Here is a 24,818-nt window from a genome sequence, read left to right on the forward strand (position 1 = left end):
TTCAAAGCAAGACATAAGTCTAGTGAATAAGGCTAGAAATTTAACCTATCAATCAGGGAAATATGGTGATATATCTATTAATCATAGTACAAAAAGACAATTGTTCTGTCAAAGTTTTCTGAAACATTGTGTTTGAATATGCAAATGAGACTATAAATATGAACTCATTCTCATACATTTCCATAACAGAAGATAAAGCCAGGTTCAAAATGTTTGTTTCATTTTGTTGACAAAATCCCCTACCTAAAAACCTTAACTAATATCTCTTTTTTATCATTCCATAAATCAGAAAATACTGTCAACAGCCAAAAAAAAAAAAAAAACAACAACATGTTTTTAGGAAATAAATGTTAAATAAATCAGGGGAATGACATGAACAAACCCCTCTGAAAAAACCTTTAGTATATTGATAGGTAAAAGTGGAGATTTCTGGCTCATTGTATGAGAAAAACATGTACTTTAAAGACATGTACTGTTATTGAAATCTACAGACAAAGACTTTAAAAAAAATATATGTGTCTTTTTTTGAATAAAGTGTACAAAAAAAAATAAAAAATACAGCACACTTAAATGTGTATTTTGGGTGTTTTCTTTCCACTAGTCTGAAATAACATCTTATGAAAGCAAAATCTCAAAAACAAAACAATGGTTTTGTCTGTAGTGTCTTGCCTTAAGAGACAGCAAAGATTTTTTACATACCCCTTTACATAGACGTCACTCATATTTTCACCAGTAATGCTGGTTTCATCCAAAACGACGTCAGACGTGTTCCAAACGATGACTCGCAGAAAGTATCTGGTAAAAAGATTCAACATCAGTCTATCGTCGATAAACATAAAAGTAGAACTGAAAGTACCAATTTCTTCTCACTTTTTTGCCTTGCGTGGAGATATGTCAAAAGGAGGTCCAGGAGGCCCAAGGCCTTTGGGGAAAATGTCAACCCACATCTGGAGTTTTCCCTAAAAAACAGATAAAGCAGTGTTTTGAGCTTGCTTTCAAACAAAAAGGGGTCTATAAAGTATATCACAGGAACAACCAGCTAGTAAGCAGCCTCACACCTGCGGGAGAGTCGGTTGGAAGCTACTTAAAAGAGTTCTGGTTTCAACATGCTCCGGAACAAGGCCTTGAGTTCTGAGGACGTGCAGGGCGATCCGTTCACTTGGCGGACCCAAGTGTTCGTGAATTTTCTTGTTCGCTTCTGAAATGCATACATATAAGGTATAACTAGACAGCTTTGAATGTTGGCTTGACAAAGCACTGACTAGAACTTTCAAACAGCTTTTATAATATAATACATTAACAGTTTGTCAAGCCATCATAATGGTGTTCAAAAGAACAAATAGCTCTTAAAATCACCAAAGTCAGAGAGGCAATACAATCGGCCACCAAAGGATAAAGTGTTTCCATTGTCTTCACTCCTGGGTCGACTCAATCCTTTCAAACGTGCATGATGTTCAAGAATCTGAGATGGTTTGAGCTGATCGCGCCACTGGTTTGATCCAGAACTATTTAATGAATAATACATTAGTTAACTAATGTCTTTACTGTTGTCCTCAATGAAAAAAACTAAGTTTGCATTAAATAAATTGTATGGGTCTCACATGCAGTATGTCTGGGGTAAACCACAGTAGGAACCGAAGAGAGAAAGGAAGCGGTTTTCTAAGTCAATCACTGTCTCCCCAACTTTCTCATCACGGGTGAGCAAATCATAGTCATAGACGGCAATTTTCAGGTCTTTGTCTTGTGGGAGGAAGCATGTCATTTCAAACATTCTGTTGAGAGAACAGAAAATGGTTATAGGTCAGTCCTCATCTGAATGCACGATAAACTCTCAATAAATCTATGGCATTCATTACCTGCCAAACACGGGGTTGAGTGAATACGGCACATAGTTGTCTCTGTCATCAACAGACTTTTTCCCCAAAGAGATTTTGATGTATGGGTCACACTGAAAAAGAAAAGGAACGTTGCTTTTTCTTTTTATTTAGAAGGAATTCAACAAATTGAGTAACTGACACTCAAAGTTAGATTTCTAAAATGCTAAACGATAAAAAGTACTTTGCCATTGTTGTCTTTGGGTTGCAGGTCGATGGCTTGAACCACGTAGATTCTGACCACACACTCCTGAGAGACGCTGTCGGGCAGCTCTCTGAACTGACGTGGCGGAGGAGCCACCCCTGGATCATCTGGCAATGGGTAGACCTTAAAGGAGCCCTGAAAACAATCAATTGGAATTATTAGAATTAGCCTCAGCATATTAGAATGACTTATGAAGGATAATGTGACACTGAAGATTAATAACATTTCACACAACTAAGAACATGAAATGCTGTTTTCAAACCATTTTAATTCTATAATGTGACATTTCCAATTGATACAGAATATTCCAAAAAAAAAACAAAAAAACATTGTAGCATGTTATAGTACCAAATCCATTCATTTGTAGACCAAATTAATAAAATATCTTGCCTTGAATTCTCCAACTACAGCGGGATCATCATCGTCACTTTCTTTTTTCCCACGTTGCAATTTGAATGTTTTGCAGAAATCGGTAAGACCCATGAATTCATTTACACTTTCAAGCTCACAGTCATACACCTATGAAAGCCAACAAAACAAGAACATGGTTACAAGTACCAAACAATACAAGAACTCCAGAAAAAATTAACCTTTGTTGATCTAAGTATTCTAAAGTCATTCAATAGCTTTGTGTAAGGAACAGTTGTTATTCACAGAAAATCTTTTTCTCCAATGAGTTGTTAACCGTTCATCCAGATCACTAAATCAGTGAACTTAATTAGTCCAGGTTGAGAGAACTGGACCAACTCATTCATTCAAAAGATCAGATTCAAAAGAAAAATTTGGTTCACAAATCAGACATCTGTACTTCTCATGAGCATTCATGAATGCACTAAGGAAAGCAAGGGCGGACGTTATGATCTCCAGTGAATAACGCCTTTGAAAATCGAATGAACTGACCAAATATTAACAAAAATCTGTTCCTCACACATCAAATGTACGGCTTGAGAAGAATAGCACAACTTCCGTGGTGCTTTCAAAGCCTTAGTCTATGCAATAACATACCTTAAATCTAGAAAGATATTTAGTAATTTATTAAATGTAACATTAAATAAATATTAATATCTAAATTGTTTAGCTAGACAGAACTCACTTCTAATGTGTCATAACCTTTGTCAAGGTATGGGCGGCATTTCTCACTCTCTCCAACAGAAGCATAAAACTTACTCCACCAATCAACAGTCTCTTTCTCCTGTAAGGTTAATAAAATGGACAGTTTCATTTTCATGATAGAGGTAACAGAGATATGATGATAAATTATCACCAACTTATTAAACTTACGTTAATTTTAAAGTGTGTAAACTTGTCACAGAACTCACCTTCTCACGCTGTTGAAACACCAGGAAATGCGCAGAGAGACACACACACACACACAGAAAAAAAAATTGTTAAGATGGAATATTAATAGGCTTGGAAAACCTTTTACATATATGTAAGGTTTCAGTCTAATTGCAACTTTATCAGTGTAACAAGATTCAAAAGAAATGTTTTTCTCTCAAATAGAAGTAAAAAGGAACATAAAATGTATACTAGCATTTCAAGTGCTGAATGTAAATTTAATAATTTAAAAAACAAATTAACAAATGTATACACTGATCAAGTTTATTTAATACTTTCCTTCATTATTAAACACCTTTAGTACACACAAGGGAGTTAATTTTAAATTAATAAGATAAAGTTGGTTAATTGAATGCAGACAAGCAAATATGACTGCAGACAAAAAATTAAATGTTGAATTCAGAAAGGCAGTAGAGAAACTGAATGTGAAAAACAGCACACTTCAATGTAATTTAGCAGGATTTCATGTATAGAAGGTCAGCTGTACAAAATCACCTGAACGGGAAATGAGATTGATCATTCTGAGCACAACATATTGATTAGAGATTCCCTCAATTTAACCCATTTCTAACTACAGAAGATTCACACAATCAGCCTGAGCGGGAGGCAAACTTAAAGTCCCCCTGTGTTGAAAATGCTATGTTTTTAATAAGACAAACCATGTGCAAATTCATCAGTCAACACAGTTGCTGAGTATTTTCTCCTCAAAACTGCAGTGAACCAAAGACTCAAAAACAGTTTGAAATCACTTGTTCTCTATGCCACAAACATGTTGTAACCAATCACATTAATGTGTGATCATCAATGAGCTGATGTGAGTGAGTGAAGACGGGGCCAATTTGCATATTCATAGAACTCATAGAACCACATAAACTAAATGAAGCAAGGTTATAGTTACATTCAGGCTATTTTATGGCATGAAGAATTTTTTTCTTCAAGGAAAAAACATTTAATTATGTCATTTTAGTGATCCAAAATTAGTTTTAAGGGATAAAATTGACTACAAGGGGACTTTAAGTGTTGGTGTTGAAGAATGCAATTTCAGTGCCTCTAGTGGCACCAAACAGAATAGCAATCTGTTCTGTGATCAGCCTGACCAGGCCAGGCATAACATCACTGATTCAACCACAATGGCATCGGTTTGGTACCGTTAGTGCTAATGCCGAAATTACACACTTCACACACACTCGGAATTACATTTAATTACAAAATTCAGGCATTTTGATTGAAGTGCCTTATTACTATACATACTTGAAGTTGACTAGCAGTGCCCATTTTGTCAACAGCAGCTGAGATGCCATACATATACTGAAATTCACAAAGTTAAAAATAGATTCATACAGATGCGTGTACCACCATTACCGTTATGTTCCGAAAATACCCCCCTTTTTCAAGATGTACTTTTTGGAAAAAATAAATATTTTTGATTAAAAAAAAAAAGCTTTTATTTGAAAATTTTCATTCTGATTTTTTTCTCATATTTTAATTGTTGTATTGAAAGTATGGTAAATGCTGGTAAAATGTACCAACAATCACATTTAAAAATAAACACTTTTCGGCATACCATAAAAATAACCTGTAGCTCATCTGAATTATATAACAATTAGGCTATCCATCTCATAGTGAAAACCATATACTGTAGCCTACCAAAATTTCATTAACAGTAGAAGTGAAATTTTATTGTATTAATGTTGAAATCAGGGGTACCGTATTACATTTTAAAGTCACATACGATGGAATTTTGGTCCCATCAGCGAGGCACGCAAACATGACAGTCAGGAGACTAAGCTTTTCTTTGACTCTGTTTTTATAAAGATGGTCTTTTTGCACTCGCGGCCTTCTAACATTTCACTCTGATACACCGTATGCTGGCACACTCGTTTTACATGTATTTGCCGCCACCTATTGTTGCAGGTGTATTATTGACATGTAGAAGTCTATACCAGGGGTGGCGAACGTCGGTCCTGGAGAGCCACAGTCAGTCCTGCAGAGTTTTGCTCCAACCCTAATCAAATACACCTGAAGGTCAGGTGACCATCAAGGTCTTAAGGGTTACTAGAAAGCTACAGGCAGGTGAGTTTTATCAAGGTTGGAGAAAAGCTCTGCAGGACAGTGGCCCCTCCAGGACCGATGTTCGGCACCCCGGTCTACGCCATGAATATAAGACAACCCTGTTTTTTCAGATGTATTTCTAAGAAAAAAAAAACATTGACTTATATTCAGAACAATACGGTACATAGTTTTTCTCTCACAAGGTGAGACTAAAAGGGATAATTCACCTATGAATGAAAATTACATCAGTATTTACCTATCCTAAAGTGGTTCCAGACCCGTCAGACTTTCTTTCAACTTCGGAACACAAATAAAACAACCTTTTTGTGAAATGGGAGAGCTTTCTTACCCTCCATTGATGGCAAGGCAAGTTTATTTATATAGCACATTTCATACACAATGGCAATTCAAAGTGCTTTACATAAAAGAAATTAAAATAATAAAAAGAAATAAGAATAATTAAAACAGTTTATGAAAATAAAAAATAAAATACCAGTCCACGCAGCTACCATTTTGACGCTTCAAGAAATTCATAAAGAGATGTAAAACTAATCCATATGAATTGAGCGGTTTATATGATAAACAGATATTCCCTTTTATTCCCATATAAACATTGATCAGCGAACAAACAGAAGCTCGACCATACTTGTTTTGACGCATGAGAACAAACCTCATTGGTTTTTGCAGAAGCTCAAACGTGGCGCGTGACACATGAGAATGAATCTAATTGGTTCTCGCGCAGCATGTCAAGTGAACATCCTTGAACTTCCGTTAACCACAACGGATGTGTAAGTTGATGAATGTTCGTGTGAATAAAAGCCTAAATTAAATCTGTTCAGCATATAAATCAATTGTGTCTCTTTCGAAAATTTGGACTAAACCACTTAATTCATATGGATTAGTTTTATCTTTATGAACGTTACTGTCGTCGTTGCATAGCTGCCAATGGAAGGACAGACAGCTCTCAGATTCCATTAAAAAGATCCTCATTTGTGTTCTGAAGATGAAAGAAAGTTGGGTTTGGAACGACACAAGGGTGAGTAATTAATGACAGAATTTTTCTTTTTGGATGAACTAACCCTTTCAGTTCTTAAACCTACTAAACCAAGTGACTTGGTACCAGTACCTGAGCTTCTAGAAGATGCTGTCTGCCGTCATCAATGTTTACATGGAGGTCTCTTGGACCAGCTGCCATCAAAGACACTGCAGGAAAAGAGGAGAAAAAAAGGAGACAAAAAAAGAAAAGAAAAAAGTAGAATGCTGATAAATATTCTTTCAAATTTCCTGAAGGCTGTACACAAAAATCAGCAGTGCTAAGGCGACTTTTGAAGAGACATAAAATCTATTACAAATCAGTATGCAAATAGAATAAAAACAAGGCATTCAAATCACACATCAGCATGAAATTACAAAAACATTAACTTCACCACACACACACACACACACACACACACACACACACACACACACACACACACACACACACACACACACCTAAGGCAGAAGATACCTGCCTAAGAATTTTTTCTTAGAGTTTCTTAGAGAACTCAATGTTTGAATGAAGTTTGGACTGAATTAATTGCCAAAGTTTAATAGTTACTGTTAAAAAGGTGAACTAACTCACAGAATGTTTTAAGAATACCAATACAATGTCACCTTATACAATGTAATTACCTCTTCCTTAAGAAGATAAATCAGTAAACAGAAAGGTGTGAAGGGGACGTACTTTTTGAAGACATGGCAACATCAGCTACTATGGCATAAGGGTCACATCGAAACTCTTCCAGGGAACTTATCGTGCACTGACCCACCACAGGTTTCCTTCCAAAGGGTCTGTGGTCGATGACTTTCAGCACTATAGGGGGAGCATACATCTCTTCTTTGGGTAGAAGCTAAAGATACAAAACAAGACGCTGATCGCATATGGTCTATGGCCTCAAAAAAGCATATGGGAAATTAAACCACATTTAAATGTTATTGAATGTCATAGATATTTTGCAGTCTAATGCAAAGCAAGGAGCATTTATTTGAAAGAATTACTATGCCTTTTCTCAACAGGTAGAGATGGATGCTCACCACTTTTAAAAAGAGGACATTTCCTTGGAAATTAGGGCACTTCTTCATGTTCTTGATGACCGCTGTCAGAACTCTCTCTCCTCCGCACTCGACCACCAGACTGGGTGAAGTAACAGGAGCCAGCTGATACGTCTTCATGTTACGCAATCCCCATGCTAGAACCTGCAAATATCAAACATCATTGTGTAAAAATTGGTGTTTGTGTGCATGTTTTAATTCAATAAATGATCTTTTTTGGACTGGAGAGGAAGCTTTAATAGTACATTATCTCGACAGATTAAGGAAATAGATTTGGCATGATATGACCCCTTTTAAACAACTCCCAAAAAGGACATAACACATGGAGATAAATCTGACCTCTATGGCAGTGAGCTGCACCACCGGTCGTACCCCTTGAGGAACCATATAAAGCTTCTCTCCTCGTTTAGCAGGAGCAAGGGGAAGTTCAGTGTCATTTCCCTAGAGTAGACAACATATGAATTATCAAGCAGAATATTATTTGAACCACAGAGCAGCCATTAATTTTGTCATCATTTACTCACCCTTACGTTGTTTCTTTTCTTCTGTTGAACACAAAAGAAGATATTTTGAAAAATGTTGTACACCAGAAAGTTGATGGTAGACTTTGACTTCCACAGTAAAAAAAATAGCTACTGTCAACTTTCTGGTAACCAACATTCTTAAAAATATATTCTTTTGTGTTCAGCAGAAGAATGAAACTCATACAGGTTTGGGACAAGTTGAGGGTGAGTAAAGTACATAATTTTTAGGTGATCTATCCCTTTAATATGGTTAAAATGACCCAAATTCCATACCTTGGTCTTCAAAATGAGCTCTGCAGCCACTAAAACCTCCCCAGCAGGAGCATTTTTGTGCATTACAGGCTCCCAGAGGAGTTTAGGTGATCCATCCACACCTGAAGTCAATTTCACCAAAGGTACACATGTACTTCTGCCAAGCATTTCATCTTTACCCTAACAGGATGAACAAATTGCAAATCATTCACACTATGAGTGCACTTGCATTCTAAAAGGCAAGAAATAGAATAGCTAATATTCCTAAGGTTTACCAGCAAACAACAAATTCTGTTTATATGTGATGCATTTTTTTATTATATAAAAAAAAGATCTTTTGTGTTGTAAATAGTGAACTATTTTTGAAAATTTAATAGGCATCCTGAGACACCTTGAGAAGCCGATATTGTCAACTGAGTGGAGTAAACAGAGTATAAATATATCAGACTAACCACTTGATCACGGTCAAAGATTTCCATAACCACTCTGGGTGGATTCAGGGCGAGAGACTGGGGATCACCATAGATTTCCACATTTTTAAATATAAGAGTCTGATCCCATGTCGGGTTCAAGGTGCTTTGGATTGTCTCTGTTGTTTGGCTGTGATGCAAGAACGACACATGGACGTATGGATCTGTAATTTAAACCAATACGATTTTAGTTATAATAAAAGCCAGGTCACTTTTCCAGATTATTCTAAGTTTAAGACAAATCAGCAATATAAAAACTGCTATGGGACCTGAGAAGCTGTCATTGTCCAGAGCAGAAAGGTTTCTGGCCTGGTAAACATAGACTCTCAAGTGGTATGCATTGGGTCCTGAAAGAAAATCAGGCTTAACGTTAATAAAATGGATATTCTAAAAAAAAAAAAAAAAAGAAGGTATTTCTGTAATCTCGGTCCTCAATGAACTCACCGTCAAATGTGCATGATACAGTTGGCCTGTTTGCACCAAACTGCTGAACTGAAGCTTCTGCTTTAGTGCCTTTTTCTTCAACTTTAGATTCCATGTCGACTCCCTGTCAGGCAAATCAACAGTGAAAAGCTCATTATGTGGGCAATAAAAAGTAGGATAGTATTAGGATGAGAATTGGGAAACTTAGATGCTAACCAGAGCCCCCTCCAGTTTGAAAATGGCAGAGGCTCCAACTCGACCAGAGGGTGCCATCTTCCTTCTCCAGCGCCGCCGGCGGAACGTGTCAGAGGATCGCTGCTGCCTGTGGAACTTCCAGCCAATGAGCGAGGAGTACTCCCATCCTTCTGCATCTCCTGTATCCTTCTTCTGCATGTCAGACAATTAGAAAATACATTTTATAAAAGGCACAATCTAAAAAAAAAATCTTTTAAAATGCACAATATACACTTGCATCAGTGGCTGTTTTGACACCAGGAATCCTTTTGCGAGGACGGATCATTCTTCTGCGACGATGAACATGATACATCTTCTCAGCTGCCACCCAAGATTTGGGCTTATCATCAGGTGGAATGGTGACACCATATTCCCAACCTAAACTCACAAATACACATCAAATAACTGCCTTAGAATTTTTATTCTCAGGTCATCAAAATGAAATGTCACTGTCATTTAAAACCTATGACTTTCTATTGTGGATGGCATGTTTGATGCAGCACATTTTTCACAATGAAAGAAAAACAGGAGCTGCCAGGCTCCAGAAAAAGGCAAAGCATACCAAAAAAGGCACCTTAAAAGTAGTCAATTTAATTTGAGCACTAAATTCCTTCTGAAGTCTTCTGAAGCCATACGAGTGCTATGTGTGATGAACATACTGACATTTTTCATTGTGTACTGATAATCTTCCCTTCTGATGAAGCTTTCATATATCATTTATGTTTGCCAGGAAGATGCTTTGTGCAAACCAATGCCGTTAATGTCAAATCTGTCACAGTGTATATTTACGCATACATACATGCATGTACATACATTTTTATAATATTTTTTATTATAATTAACTAACTGCTGTAAGAATGTAAGATATCCTGCAGTGACATGAATAGGTATATATAAATCCTATAGAAGATCTAGGCAGGTGGAGCTGGAGGATTTCAGAGGAACTCTTCTGCGCTGCAAAACCAGTTTACAACAAACACTGTGCCAGACTATTTAGATGTTGAGCAAACAATCTCATTGTCTGCAGAATCAGCAGAGGCAGAAGTTAGCTATAGAGGAAGGCAGGGTTTTAAGAGACTAGAAAATTAAGTTCCGGTCTGTTTCTTAAAGCAATGACTTGAAAAGACTTGAAATATAATGTACAAATCATAATGGTCTAATTAAAGGTCTAATTTGTGCTTTTTAAAAAGTTTTTTTTTTTTTTTTCATTTTAGAGACATGAGAAAGGAATGAAAGGAAAACAGCAGTAAAAATTTAGCTTAACTTCTCATTTTGTGTTACACATAAGAAATTCAGTCATACAGGTTTGACATGCGGTTGAGTAAATTACAGAATTTTAATTCTTTAATTCTTAATTCTAAATGGAATTTCTAAAAGGAAATTCTTTTAAAGGTGGTTCATTGGGCAGGAAACAAAATTCAATATTTCTAAACAAAAAGCAAGGACAAGCTTACCTTTTTCATCTACGGCCCGATTACCATCAAAAGTCCAGTTATCCTCCCACTTCCAGCCAGGAGGGCATTCAATCTCTGTAGGGCTCTGAACTTTTTCTCCATTCTGTAAATACCAAAAGGATAAGAATGAGGAATAGAAAGATTTTTGAGGGATATTACAAACTTTTCTGTATGTGCGGTAGATTCAGTTCAAATAGAAACTACACTGTTCAACAAAATCTACAAATTTCTTGATTAGACATCTGATATGAAGCTAAAGTTAGACTCTTTTACCACATCAGTGTAAGGCTCCGCTGCAAGCTTCCATTCTCCTCCTGGGAATCGAGTCTCATTCTCATAGACCTCATCTACGAACTCTGTGTGTCCAGCATCAGCCTCAGTCATCAGACTATCCATCCACCCAAGGAAAATACAATTTAATCACTAAACTGTTTCTGAAGGATATATGAGTGGTGGCTGTCCATGCAAAACTTGACACTATGATACTAGGTGTTGTGGGGGCTTACCCAGGCATTGCTATTAGGCTATACAGTAAATGTTTGGGACTTAAGTCTTGTTCACACCAACACAAACATTTGGCATGATTTTCACTGATTTTCGCATTTGTTCAGGACGATGTGTAAAAAAATGGCCAGATGGGCTGAATGAACATTTAAATTCCCTCTCTGGACAGTAGGTGGCACTTATGGAAAAGCATAAATACAATGTTTACTCCAGATACTATTGCACACAAAGCACTTTACATGGAGGACAACTTACGTTTTCTCTGGTTCAACATGCCAATCACCTTCCCACTCCCAGCCAACAGGGGGCATGAAGTACTCCTGCTTCAGCTTAACTTTGCCTGTGACATCAGAGAACTTGCTGCGATTTAGCAGACCGGTAGTGCCCCATTTTCCCAAAACCTGAGCCTGGTTCTCATACTGTAAATGAAACAATTGAAATCATTAGCTCAAAACTAATGACTGCATCTGTCCAGACCTCAAAGAAAAACACAAAACAATCTTTACCAGTTCTGCAAATACATTGAACATCCCCTCTGCATAATTATTGAACTTCTTTTCTTCTGTTGCCAGCCCAAGCCACATGTTCACACGTATCTGGACGGGAATCTTCAAACCTTTTTTGTTGTCCATGGGATACTGTAAGGAAACAGTAATCATGAGGTACAGAACATTTCATAGAGCAAAGCTTAAACATGTTTTATGCCTTACGTTTGAACAGCAACATAGTACAATCACTCAATACCTGCATAAAGACAGTCTGAGTCTTCCCGCAGTATTGGCCACATGCTTGCTCACAGTAGGATGAATGCAGCACTTGATAGGCTGGGATGCGGGTGTACGCTACCCTCTTCTCTCCTCTCAACATCCAGATAATCACATCAGGCATGCTGTTCTGAGGCTTTGGTAAAAGATGTTGATACAAATTATGTTTAAATGTGATTTCAATTAAGTTAGATTCTATTAGTCTGATTAACGAGAATTAGCACCTAAATTACAATCTAGCACTAGTCCCTAACGTCTAAAGTATACTGTACAAATAAAATACAAGCATTGGCAGAAAACCAGCTCCACACAACTTCCTGGAAGCGCACCAGTTTGCCTGGAGTTGCATTTACTAGTAGAAAATGTTTTTCAGGTTTGTAGCATCTTTAAAATTGTAAAAGTTTTGTTTGTGTCTCATAAGAGCATATTAACTTGATATACACAAACAAAATGTTCTATCTGTGAAATAATCAGCACATTTTAGATGGACAGAAAGTCACATTCTACTCATAGCCAGATACTGCTATGCAATTATTTGTGCATTTTCTTTTCACTGGTCTAATATTGTCAGTCTTGGTCAGGTTTCTTAGTTCTTAAGTGTAAAGTTTGGCTATGAGAGGCTAACCAAGAACTGGTGAAGTAAAGTATAATTAAGAGCAATGGGGTGATTTCTTTTTTGTTATTTAGGGATGCATCAATATTAAAATTATGTTCGATAACAAGCCGCTAATTATTTTCATATTAATTTATTCTGAAAAATAGCAGATTCATAAAATTCTATACTAATTGGTCTAAACAAATAAATAAAATACATCATTTTAAATGCTACAAGTGCATTTAGCCAAAACATTAATGTACAGCATAAACAGCTAAATGATTTATTAGGTGTCTAAAGATGAGATCTCATCATCTAAGTGAGATTACAGCAAATGGCAAAAGAATTTGTATTTCTAATTGTAACTCCATTCCTACACAAAATAAAACCACACCTCCTCAGCAAGTTGCTGGATTTTGTCGAGCCAGGTTTCAATGATGCTCAAGCACTTAGTAACATCTGTGGCCTCCTCAAACAAGCTTTTGGCCCCTTCCATGATGCTCTCCAGAGCACTGTCCCGCAACTTCTTTATCTGAATATCCAGGGTTGTGAGATTGGGCTTCCCCTCCAGGTCAGGAATTTTTAAACTGAGCACACAGTAGTTTGTATCAGTTAAAACATGCATGACCCAAATAAAACACTTTCTCTCTGACCTACATACAAGAACATCTCCCATATTTCAACTGACAACATTCAACAATGCATGTAGTTACATCTTGATGACTGTGGATCTAAATAAGATCTAAAGTGGACATTACCTGGAGATATCTTCCATTAACTGATTGATGAGCTTCAGCCAGATTTCTACTAGTCTTGCATCTGTAGCTTTGGACAGTACTGCAGACTTTAACACACTGAGGTTTGTTTGCTGCAAAAGTATTAAAAAAAAAGTTTGATGCTCAAAGAAATAATTATACTCTTTCTCACTCACACACATTCTCACTCACACACACTTAAAGTTTGCGGTCGGCAAGAAGCCTCTTATGCTCTGACAAGTGCATGTAAGAACCATAGACTTTAAAAAAAAATAATGGACGTTGTGTCCATGATGCCACCCGTAAGTTTCTGAAGAGCATTTTTGAAGCCCAAAGTGGGCGGGGCTGGCCATCTACATCTTGGTAGCACCGAGCCATTGCGCGTCACTCCCGGATAAACGAAAATGGGCAAAGAGGCGGGATTAGCTGAGGTGACATGACGGCTAGGAGACTGGCAATCCACCTGTCACTCAAGTGGCCACACCCTTAATTATGCAGAACTTTAAGGCTTAATATAATTTAAACGGATGAGTTATAAAAAAATTCACCCCCCTCACAGTTGTCATGAAGGGCAAAATTAGCTACATAGACCAAAACCACTTGTTGCTGTAAAGTTAGGCATTATAACATGGGGGATATATGAGATTGACTCTTTTGGAGCCTGTCTCTAGTGGCCAGTCGATGAATTGCAGTTTAAGTCACTTACGTATTGGTATCAAGAGAGAGACAGGAAGGTTGTCGCTTGGTCAGAACAGTGTGCGAATAAAATGTTTACCTGGCAAGGCTTTAAAATGCATGCAAATAATAAACTTTAGTTATTGCGAAGAACTGCAATGTCCCTATTGCTGCGTTGCTTAATATGATGTGAAGGTATGTCGCGTTGTAACTGCAACTGAGAATAGAATGTGCACTGAAGCAAGATACTACGATCTCTCTCAAAAGCAGATTTGAGACATTTTAAACGTTCAAGTTATAATCATCGTTATAAAATCGCACACTCCTAAATTCAATGTCATACAAAACATTCACTTACCAAACGGTTAGATATATACACAATGATGTTCAGTGAGTCTAGCCGGTGACTGATATCCTCCCAAAAGGATGTGATGGAAATCACAGGCTTAGTGTCGCCCCATGGCAGGTAGTAGTAATTATTACCTGGAAGAAAAAAAAAAAACGAAAAAAAAAAAAAAAAAATTTATTCAATACCTCACATCCTATTTTTACAAACACCAAATACTTCCAACTGTGCATCACCATCAAAAACAGCACAGCTGTACTGTGTGGTCGAAGCCAGAGGTTTGCACGTTTGGTCCATCTTGTTGCCATAGTTCCCGATGCTAACTTCAAACTGAATGGGCTCCCCCGGTTCTTGGATCATGGTCGCACTATGAAACACTGCACACAGACAATACTTCCTTCTGCGCTGGTATTTCTATGCAAAGAAAAAAAAACACAAAGCTGTAAATATAGGCTTCAAGTGAAAAACTACTCTGAAAGGAAACTCAAAGGGCCACACCTGAACAACCAAGATATCATCGCTTGATATTTCTTCCACGGACTTGTCAGGCTTTCCATCAAGTTTAGTAGAGAGTTCAACAAGAACTCTCCCTCGATAAGCCGCCCCTTCACCCTGCGAATATTCACAAATCCTTTAGCGTATTTGAAAAGCATTTTTAACTGAAAACATTTTTGCTGCAAATTCTAATTACTTGGGAATGTAAACATAAAATTAATCATCTGCACTTGCCTTTCCTAAATTCAGGTCGTCATATGGGTCAGGTAAGCCTGAGAACTCTCTCGGACTGCCATACAGACATATATAGCAAGGCCCAAAAGTAGGCAGGAAGCCCATCTCAGATTCCCCAGTCTCTCCTGTGGAAAAACACATTCAATTAAAAGTTTCCAGTGGCATGATATTAGTTAGTAGTTAGATTAGTAGTTGTTAAAGCATCTCAAAAGCAGAGCTCTTTAAATTAGTGTCATGAATTATAACGAACCATTTTAAATGTACAGAAACAATTTATGAAATTATTATTATAATAATTTATTAAATTCATGCTGTGATTTCAACTACATGGATAAACAATGTTAGTGATGATTGTACACTACTGGTCAAGTTTGGAATAAATAAGCATCTCTTACAAAGGCTGCATTTTTTAAATAAATAAAAATAATAGAGTAAAAGTAGTAGTATTGTCAGATATTACTTTTTTTTGTTTTTCAATTTCTAATATATTTCAAAATGTAATTTATTCCTGTGATAGATAAGCTGAATCCTTGCTGAACAAAAATACAGTAGTGAACATTTCAAGTGGTTCAAAACCTTTCATCAAAGTTATACATGAATTTTGAACAATACCCATTCTTGTCTTAGGACAACTTTGATTCACTTTTTGGATCCACTTCAAATGTTGACTACTGTATATTAACCTTTGAATGGTAGTTTATAACAGTTTGCACAAAAAAAAGCATCAAAACAGTTTTCAACATTGATGAGAAGAACATTTCTTGAGCATTTTTGGATCAAATAAATGCAGCCTTGGTAAGCACAAGACAAAAACAAAATGTAATTATTCCAAACTTATGCAAGTCAGATGCTTAATTATGCCATTTTATTTTATTTAGGTGATTAAGGTTATATTAAATTGCATTGTTCAACTTTTTTGTCATGTTGCATAACATGACAAAAATAGCATAAGCGCTCTGTGCTAATGCTAATTCGAAAGCATGCACAGGCATTTATAATTTGCAAATTAACTGCAACCCCTTGGGTACCATATCCTTTCAGACAATACGAATAAAAATAGTTGGTTTGAGAGAATAACTTGTTTAATAAAACTTAAAATAACTGCATGTTAACTAGAATTTATAGAATAACTAGAAGGCCTAAATTATGTGTTTGGACACAAGGGATTGCAGATCTGAAATCAGCGCAAATTTTCAACCTTTAGTTGCTGAAAATTCATCTCCTGGATAATCCTCTATCACAAAGAAAACAAATAAAAATGAATAAAATAATATTTAAGTTTTGAATTTCATAGTGCACAACTCACAAATACAGGAAATGACCCCTTTAATTAAAAAAAAAAAAAAAGAAAAAAAGAAAAAGTTTGACATGAAGAGTGTATTCTGTATTTTATACCTTCAACTTCACCACCAGAGGATGCTATTTTGGACAGATCCAAATACGTGGTGCCAATGGCATCATTTCCAGAGAGGCGATCCCTGAGAAAGAGGGGGAGTCAGCTTAAATGTTCCAGAGTGTCATTGAATCAGTCCAGCTAGGAGAGTTCTCAGTTTTTCCACTGTTCCCCAAGCAGCTGTAGTCTGGTTTAAGGGGAGGAATGCATTGTGGGAGAGGGTGGGACAGCCCCTGCTATGACTCATTCTGCCTGCCTGCGTCCTCTCAGCTCAAAACACTGACCAAACTTTGACTCCCAGCTCACATTCCAAGACTAACACAGGGGATTCTCTCAACACAGATTTAAAATGTTCATATCCACTGTGGCCACACAACTTTACCACCACCATGCTCACCAGTCAAATACAGTCAGCTTGATTCTTTCACACATGGATGGGAACTGTAAAACAAGAGTGTTTCCAATTAGAAACTTCAGGGGACTAACAAATTAATAAAGTGCAAAAACAAATCTTTTACAATCCAGCCAATTACCTTGACCTGCAGATTGAGCTGCTGGTTCCACTCTGGGTTTGCATTCTTCTCAATTATTTGTGTACAGAGCTGAAATACATGGAACTGTAGTTCAGACAAAGGCAGAAGAAATATGCTTGTACAGTATGTCTGGGTGGACTGTACCTTTTTGCCAGCAAACCAGGCCTCAATAAATGGATCCACTAGATTTTTCTTGTTTTCTTGACCCCCAAATGCTGCTTTTAAAGTCTGGGTGATGGAGTCATCCACTGAAAACAAAAAGCACTTCAATGTTACAACTTACTTACACTTTAAAGTGGGGTTCATTCTTTCACAGTCTGAGAAAAGAATAAAAGTTATTACAACTTATTTTACGTACAAATAATATTCTAAATACTTCCAACTATATTTACTTAATCTAACAATAAGTTAACTAACTTTTGCTGCTTAAAATGCAGTTCATTCTTTCAGTCTGAGAAAAACTACTTAGAACAACTAAGTTAAATTTTACTTACAACTTAGCTAGCAGATGTGGTTGAAGTATTTTGATAAGTAGTAGTGAGATTCTGTCACTTTAAAGTGGAGTTTATTCTTTCACAGCCTAAGAAAAACAACTTTGTACAACTTACTAAATACTAATACTAATTGTATCTACAGCTTATCTAAATATTTTCAACGCCCGGTTCAGGGCTTATATTAAGCCAGGATCAGGCCTTAATTCAATTAGGACATTTAAGTAGCTTTTATTAACGTGCCGTAGAAAAAAACATTACTGGTGTACATCTTGAGACAAAACAATGGCACTGACATATTTTAAGATATGTCAGTGCAAGTTGCTTTCATTTAAAAATGTCTGTGAAAACGGGGGTTTATCTACTAGTTAAGCCACACACTTAACTAGTATACTTAAGCTACATACTTAACCATTTTTAAACACAAAAACATTCTGTATGATTGGTCATAAGAACAAAATATGAACAAAATAAAATAATCAGCTTTCTCCGATTTTTTCCCCAGTCATTAGCTTAACTGACAGACATTTGAGAATCAGGGAACTCTGTGCACGTGTTAACAGTCCCAGCAACTCAAGAGTAATGGCAGGGAACGGTTTTGTGTAAGCAAGTAGGATACCACTTTGAGGGATAAGGAAGTGACTCAATGTGCTAGCGCAACAAATAAAGAATTCCCAATGTGGCCCTTTCCTGGACTAACAATTGAATCCAACCAAAGATGATTGTCTGATGTGCTACTTCAGAGAACAAATGCATAAGGAATAAATGTCATACTCTGGGGGACGTCCTCAGCCCGAAACACTTTGAGTTTAAGTGTTACCCATCGGAGAGCGACGCCAGCGGGCAGCAGCAAGTTACTCTCCACATCATCTTTATCACTGTCCTCCTCCTTCCTTTCCACCTGTCAAATGGACATTAACCAATAAGACCAGTTTATACAGCTTGTATAGGATAAGCTTACAAATTTTTAGGAGGTTTTTTTTCTCTCCAAAATTTATGACAGATAGAAAGCAGTCTTTTTGCAACAAAGATGTTGATCCAGGAACATGTTGTACTTGGTGAAATCAGGTTCTGCAACAGTGTATATATACGGTGCACAGATGCTAATATAAATGATCTTGAAGGGACGTACCGGCGGATCATCTCCTGTTCCCACCACAAACATGCTGACTTTGATATAACCCTTCGATCCTGAGCTCGAGTCATCTGGGTCACTCAGGAGAACCCATTTCTTCAAGATACAGTGAGCTAGGGTTTAAAAACAAACCTTTAATGATCTGTTCAACTACAGATAAAATGTCATCAATATTTTGTGAGTATCAGATAATTACCTGGTTCATCATAGATGTAGCCTATATCAAGCTACAAAAAGAGGTATTAATTCATAAGATCATCTTGAAGTACACTGCATGTCTAGTATAATAAAAGCACACTTTGGATTTTACTGAATTACCTTGAATTCACCCATGAGACAGTCTGATCTAAATGAAGAAGAGTTATACACCTGCAGAAAAGAAGAAAAACAACATCACCGATAATAAAGAAAGAAAGGAAAACTGGTCAAAAAAAAAAGTTCTCCTCTTACCCGGAAGCTTACGACCTCATCAAACAGTTCAGAGGGCAACATGTTGACATTGAAAAAGAATATCTGGAAAGAGTGACACATACAGTAATTAGTGCTAATTATGGCTTTTCAAATAATCAGGAATAGAGTCTAAGGCTACATTCAGACTGCAGGCAAAAGTGACTCAAATCTGATGTTTTCGCTTATATGCTTATCTGTTTTTAATGTGAACAGCAAAACTCACAAAATCTGATTTATTTGATTCTGATTTAGACCACTTCTATATGTGGTACTAAATCTGGTACAGTTCAGATGTTTTGCAATGCAACCACAGTCTTAACAGTCATATCGGAATTCATGCGTCTTTTACGCCACTCTAGATCGACATTCGTCACAATTCTGCGCTGACGGGAGTCACTCCAAAGATTTCACTGTAGTTCTTTGGTCACTCGGTTAATATGGAAGACAGCCGTGACAGAAGTCTGGAGGGACTGCATCATGGTGAAAGCTCTATACAAGCAAAATTTCCTATATAAACCTATATAAATATACCTAGAAATACTCATCTTTGAGTAAATGCTTTCTTTCTCCTCGTCTTCATCCTCCCCATCGCCTGCACATGAATTCACGTGCTTCAGGGGTACATCACTAATTTCAGTGTCCTACATGTTTACGTTCGTATGACAGTAGCCGCGTTTCCATTACCCTTCAAATTGCGCAAATTGAAATTGCGAATTGAAAATACGCTTAATAGAAACACGTAATTTTCGCAAAAACTCCCATTTATCGCAAAAAAGTTTTTACGCTCGCATGAGGTGGTTTTTCAGGCAATTCGAAAAAAATATTTTGCAAAACTGCAATGGAAACAGTTTTTGCACATTTACAGGTCACCTGATATAGATGACGCGGTATGTTTGGACAGAATACGAGACAGAGTTCTTTATTAAATTCATAAAAGACAAAATAATTACAGCAATACTGGATTCTAAACCTCAAATAAATGCCACAATCAAAGACTTCGATGCAGAAAACACCCAGAAACACCTCATATGTGCCGCTCTCAAGTATAAGGGTCTTTCCTTATCATTAATGATTGGATAACACACATACATCTCCTTTGATTAATAATAATGGCCAGTGCAGTGGCTGGGATTGTGGTATATAGTACATAAACCTACCAACGTCCGTTGCCACGACTTCTAGCGAGAGGAAAAAATGAAGTTTTAGTCGCATAACATCGGTTAATGGAAACACCGTAATTTCGCAATGTTTTTTGTCGATATTTAAAAAAAAAAAAAAAAAAAAAAAGTTTTGCGCAAATCTGTAATGGAAACGCACCTAGTGTCTTGTTATTGTTCTTTTGGGGTCAGTTTGAGACTGTGATCAGTTCACACTTGAATCTGATAGTGACCACATTAAAAAAATAATGAGAACAGCCAAACAAAAAAATATATATCGGAGAAACAAATCAGAATTGAGCACTAAGGCTTGCAGTGTGAATGTAGCCTTAAAGAACAGTTCACCCATAACTGTAAAAAAAGTTTGTCACATTTTTTCGTCCGGTGAAAATGAGCAATTAGCAAGATTACAATAAAGTACATGAATAAAATTGTGTACTTAAGAATAGAAAATGTTTATATAGAAAAGAATAGAAACAATTGTTGCCGTTTTAAATAAATAAATTAAATGATAATACAAAAATTCTGTACTATCAATCGTGTACCTCATCAAAGTATGGGTTATTTCCTTTCCTGATCCTAGTCCTGTGTGTATCTCCACACACATGCACTTTGACCACAGGTTTGATGTTATTTCCAGGCAACTGACGTCCCTCAATCACCCGCACACGGATCTTTGACAAAAATAACATGACTAATAAAGCAGTCAGCATTTAAACTGGAAGAGACATCTGTACATATGACTACAGGACGCACCTGAAAATCCTGAGGTTTGTTGGCCAAATTATGGCGTTTCCTTGTCCTAGTCCGAAATTTCTGGCCAGGCTCACCAGGGGATGTGACAGCACCCGGTACCCCAGAATCAGTGCCGTCACCCTCTTCATCCCCAGCTGATCAGTGCGCATCCACAAAGAAAAAAATACATAAAGCAGCACGTCATGGCATGGGTCAGTCAAACATATGCAACATGGCAAACATGCAATACACATATTCAAAGCTAAAGCCTTTCACAAAATGATCTTCACGCATTCCTGCAATCGACATTTAACAATAAAGTATCTGAAAATGCATTTCACACTTCATTTTTACACAGAATTTCACACACCCTCAAGTATGTCATCTGTATAACACTCCATTACAAGGTCAAACAGAAAAGCACTGAGCCACACACTCAGCTAACCTGTGTTTCCGCCCATGCTGCCATCTTGTTGATCTTGTGGATTTGTCATGGCACCGGCAGGTGGCTCATAGCCAATCAACATGCTGATGGTCCCCTACAAAAGGATGCAGCTAATTATCTCATAATAATGTGTCAAATTGACTACATAAATACTGAAAGTGCCTCGAATGTGTAAATATTGACAGTGATGCTATCATCACAAAACTACATTCGATTTTAATTTTTTTAAGGGCTGTTTAAATATGCCTCTCAGGTTTAATACAGGTGATGACCTAATTCAAATTAACTAGTCAATTAAGCCAGTAAAGTTTGTTGTAAATAAATGGGACCAAATGGGTCTCATTCACTAACTTTGTGCTTAAAATCTGCGTACGAATGTTTTCACGAACAAATCATAATTCATCAATAACTTTGATTGTAACATGTATTCTAAATTTAAACCACTCGTACACAAAATTCACATACACTTGGTGACCAAGATGAAATTTAACACTTAGATATAGATCTTAAATACATTTTATCATGTACACATATTATAATACACGTATATACAGCAGGCCAATCAGAAGTCTGTTAAAGGGGTTTGTTTTGTTTGAACTGGTTTTGAGGATGGCACAACTGGCATTGCTCGAGGATCTTGCTGCACGCGTTCTCAGGCTAGAATGTGACTTTACAGAGCGTTGTGTTTGTTGAGAGTGACGAAAGGTAAGGGTGTGTGGAAAGTCCTTGTATGGACATGGTTTGGGTTTGTTGTACGCACATGTTGTGAATTAGCCGAAAATTTTCGTGAGAAGTTCTCCTGTGCATGTAAATACGAATTATCCACGCAATTATTAGTGAATGAGACCCAATAATACTTATTTGGTAGCTGAAAGTATTTTAATAAAAGAAAATGCAAAAGATGAGGATGTACGGGACTGTGTGAATGACGGAATTAGTTCTGCGGGTGCAGATTATATGAGTACCTACTTATAAGAAAATGTATTTAAAATATAACAAAAATATACATGTGTGTGTCATTTTATTTAGGAGATAAAAATTAGAAAAAACACTTACTCCAAAGTTCTTGCCATTTTCATCGACTAGAGCCAAGTTTTTCACCGGGAGAGATTTAACTTGGCTACTGGCAAGGTCTTTTAAAGAGACTTTCGCAGATCCAATCAACCTAAAACAATCAAACAAACAAAGATAATTAAAAAAAAAGGCCTGTGGAAAATCAAGCAAGTCAACTGATGTCCCTTGTTTCTGTAGACTCATAATATCTGTCTCATACAGTGTTTCAAAAACTGCTGTGTGAATCGTGTGACTTTATTTGCGTTTGAAAAACAAAGTGCAGTGCACCATGAAATCAAAACTTATTTTCATAATTCATGTTCCTGGTCTGACTGTGAATTATTCATCAGTTAATATTATTCAAACTTGCTCCACCTCTGAAACAACTTTTCAGCTGACATCATGAATTCCTCTTATTTCTCAACCCTTCGCCTCCATGATATATAAATTTAAATTTAATTACTCATTTAAAGTCATCATTTCGTCATTCGATCATCCATTTCATCACATAGACATAAACAACATTAAAATTTTCACCACAGGGGGACTTTAATTATTTTCTGTCAGTCCATTAAATGCTACATAATAAACAGACGTGGCACACAACACAATGCGTAAATAAATATTATACATGGGAGAGAAATTCTTTGTGTGCTCTAACTCTGAAGTCACAAGAGAGATCTCCTCCAAAAGTAAATAATGCCACCCAGATTAATAATGTGAATGCGACGCTTAGTAGGTCAGGATCCAGGAACACCCTCAAAGACCATTTTCCATCTGAGCATTTCCCTGGCTAAGAGAAACATTTGCAATAAAACGCTTTGATTATTAATTTTTCAGCCACAAACAACAGCACATTCAGCATTTACCTTCTGAAAACACTGACCTGCTACCTCTACACATTTGATTAGTGGGCTGGTGTTGTATCCTTTCACAATAATAACAAAGGTGCGTCCACAGACATTAGATCTGGGGCCAATGCCATGAAGCCAGTTTAGGTGGCTAGCCAGGTATGTTTCTGTTTAGTATGTGCCAACCCTGAGAACCATAAAAGTGATTTGGATTTTAGCGGTGGTCATCACCATAGTAACTTTCTCTTCATGGCTTAACCTGCTTCGGGGCAGGTTATGTTCTGGGAAAGAGATCTCTAATCGAAATTGGACCAGCTGTGAGCAAAGTAACATGTCTGATGTTACATGTCTGAATATTATTTCTGAGATCCTTAACCTGAGGTGATTCCAAGTATGATTAATATTTACTAGCCTCTTAATAGCAATGATCAAACACACTTCCTGTACTTTAGCACACACATGAAAGTATTTCTAAAGTCACTCGCCCCAGTTTCTCTCGCTACAAATAATTTTTTTAGGGTACGTATACACGACAACGATGTACTAAAAACGGACACGTTATTTCCTTTGCATTTGTCACGTACAGACGAGAACGCTGTCAAAATTATCCCTGTTCACATGGATCCGCGAAACGGATTAAAAACAGATTAAAAACGCTGTATTATGCATGTCAGGCCAGTAGTTGGCGATTTCACTTTGTAAAGAAACCTATTACATGTTCCGTCTTTACGCATGCGCATGTTGTCACTGTTTGCACAAATTCCTGTTTTTTGCAGTTTACACAGAGACAATAATGGTATTGTTTTCAAAAACTTTTTTCAGGTCCCCAAATGCAGTTGTTCTGTCAATGAATGGCCAAAACGCATAAAAAGTTCTCAGTTTTTAGTTGAAAATAGTTTAGTGTAAACAGCCCCTTAGTAACAGACAGTCTAGCTTTTAGCGAGCATTATTTATTATTATTTTATATGATTTATATACCCTAAATCCATTACACATGAGCAAATTTAGTTTAACTATTAAGCAGTTTTACCTTTGAAATCGCATGGATTACTTTTACGATGTCATCAAAATATCAACTCCCATTCACTGCCATTATAAAACTTGGAAAAGCCAGGACATTTTTTAATATAACTCCAATTGTATTAGTCTGAAAGAAGAAAGTCATATACACCCTAGGATGGCTTGAGTGCGAGTAAATCATGGGTTAATTTAAATTTTTTGGGGAACTATCCCTTTAAGAATATAGATAAAACTGTAAAGTTTGGTGTATGTAAATGCTACTGGAGT

At 36.8% G+C, this 24,818-nt stretch overlaps 1 protein-coding gene across 4 annotated transcripts in view; it reads right to left on the reverse strand.

Moving 5' to 3' along the window:
• The window catches only part of myof (myoferlin), a 32,089-nt gene that overhangs the window by 3,524 nt on the left and 3,747 nt on the right, over window positions 1-24,818 (reverse strand). For 2 of the 4 annotated variants that reach the window (XM_081392988.1, XM_081392987.1), the window contains 43 exons: window positions 22,684-22,792; window positions 21,628-21,721; window positions 21,204-21,337; window positions 20,993-21,121; window positions 19,291-19,353; window positions 19,159-19,209; window positions 19,037-19,067; window positions 18,838-18,953; window positions 18,480-18,606; window positions 17,359-17,462; window positions 17,215-17,283; window positions 17,079-17,122; window positions 16,684-16,766; window positions 15,289-15,413; window positions 15,058-15,171; window positions 14,796-14,973; window positions 14,572-14,696; window positions 13,542-13,651; window positions 13,178-13,370; window positions 12,169-12,324; window positions 11,931-12,062; window positions 11,680-11,843; window positions 11,194-11,308; window positions 10,921-11,023; window positions 9,705-9,844; window positions 9,449-9,619; window positions 9,254-9,356; window positions 9,079-9,156; window positions 8,792-8,973; window positions 8,361-8,519; window positions 7,903-8,004; window positions 7,546-7,707; window positions 7,196-7,361; window positions 6,590-6,672; window positions 3,173-3,271; window positions 2,470-2,598; window positions 2,059-2,214; window positions 1,857-1,948; window positions 1,602-1,772; window positions 1,357-1,505; window positions 1,059-1,198; window positions 871-959; window positions 700-795 (listed from right to left, as the gene is read on the reverse strand). In XM_081392988.1, coding sequence (XP_081249114.1) covers window positions 700-795; window positions 871-959; window positions 1,059-1,198; window positions 1,357-1,505; window positions 1,602-1,772; window positions 1,857-1,948; window positions 2,059-2,214; window positions 2,470-2,598; window positions 3,173-3,271; window positions 6,590-6,672; window positions 7,196-7,361; window positions 7,546-7,707; window positions 7,903-8,004; window positions 8,361-8,519; window positions 8,792-8,973; window positions 9,079-9,156; window positions 9,254-9,356; window positions 9,449-9,619; window positions 9,705-9,844; window positions 10,921-11,023; window positions 11,194-11,308; window positions 11,680-11,843; window positions 11,931-12,062; window positions 12,169-12,324; window positions 13,178-13,370; window positions 13,542-13,651; window positions 14,572-14,696; window positions 14,796-14,973; window positions 15,058-15,171; window positions 15,289-15,413; window positions 16,684-16,766; window positions 17,079-17,122; window positions 17,215-17,283; window positions 17,359-17,462; window positions 18,480-18,606; window positions 18,838-18,953; window positions 19,037-19,067; window positions 19,159-19,209; window positions 19,291-19,353; window positions 20,993-21,121; window positions 21,204-21,337; window positions 21,628-21,709 — 5,015 coding nt within the window. In that variant the 5' untranslated portion in view covers window positions 21,710-21,721; window positions 22,684-22,792. Of the gene's footprint in view, window positions 1-699; window positions 796-870; window positions 960-1,058; window positions 1,199-1,356; window positions 1,506-1,601; window positions 1,773-1,856; window positions 1,949-2,058; window positions 2,215-2,469; window positions 2,599-3,172; window positions 3,272-6,589; window positions 6,673-7,195; window positions 7,362-7,545; window positions 7,708-7,902; window positions 8,005-8,360; window positions 8,520-8,791; window positions 8,974-9,078; window positions 9,157-9,253; window positions 9,357-9,448; window positions 9,620-9,704; window positions 9,845-10,920; window positions 11,024-11,193; window positions 11,309-11,679; window positions 11,844-11,930; window positions 12,063-12,168; window positions 12,325-13,177; window positions 13,371-13,541; window positions 13,652-14,571; window positions 14,697-14,795; window positions 14,974-15,057; window positions 15,172-15,288; window positions 15,414-16,486; window positions 16,523-16,683; window positions 16,767-17,078; window positions 17,123-17,214; window positions 17,284-17,358; window positions 17,463-18,479; window positions 18,607-18,837; window positions 18,954-19,036; window positions 19,068-19,158; window positions 19,210-19,290; window positions 19,354-20,992; window positions 21,122-21,203; window positions 21,338-21,552; window positions 21,722-22,683; window positions 22,793-24,818 lie in introns of those variants that run through there. The other 2 variants (XM_081392986.1, XM_081392989.1) reach the window with 2 other exon arrangements.

Source organism: Scardinius erythrophthalmus, assembly GCF_964197995.2.
Source record: "Scardinius erythrophthalmus genome assembly, chromosome: 18".
Lineage (NCBI taxonomy): Eukaryota > Metazoa > Chordata > Actinopteri > Cypriniformes > Leuciscidae > Scardinius > Scardinius erythrophthalmus.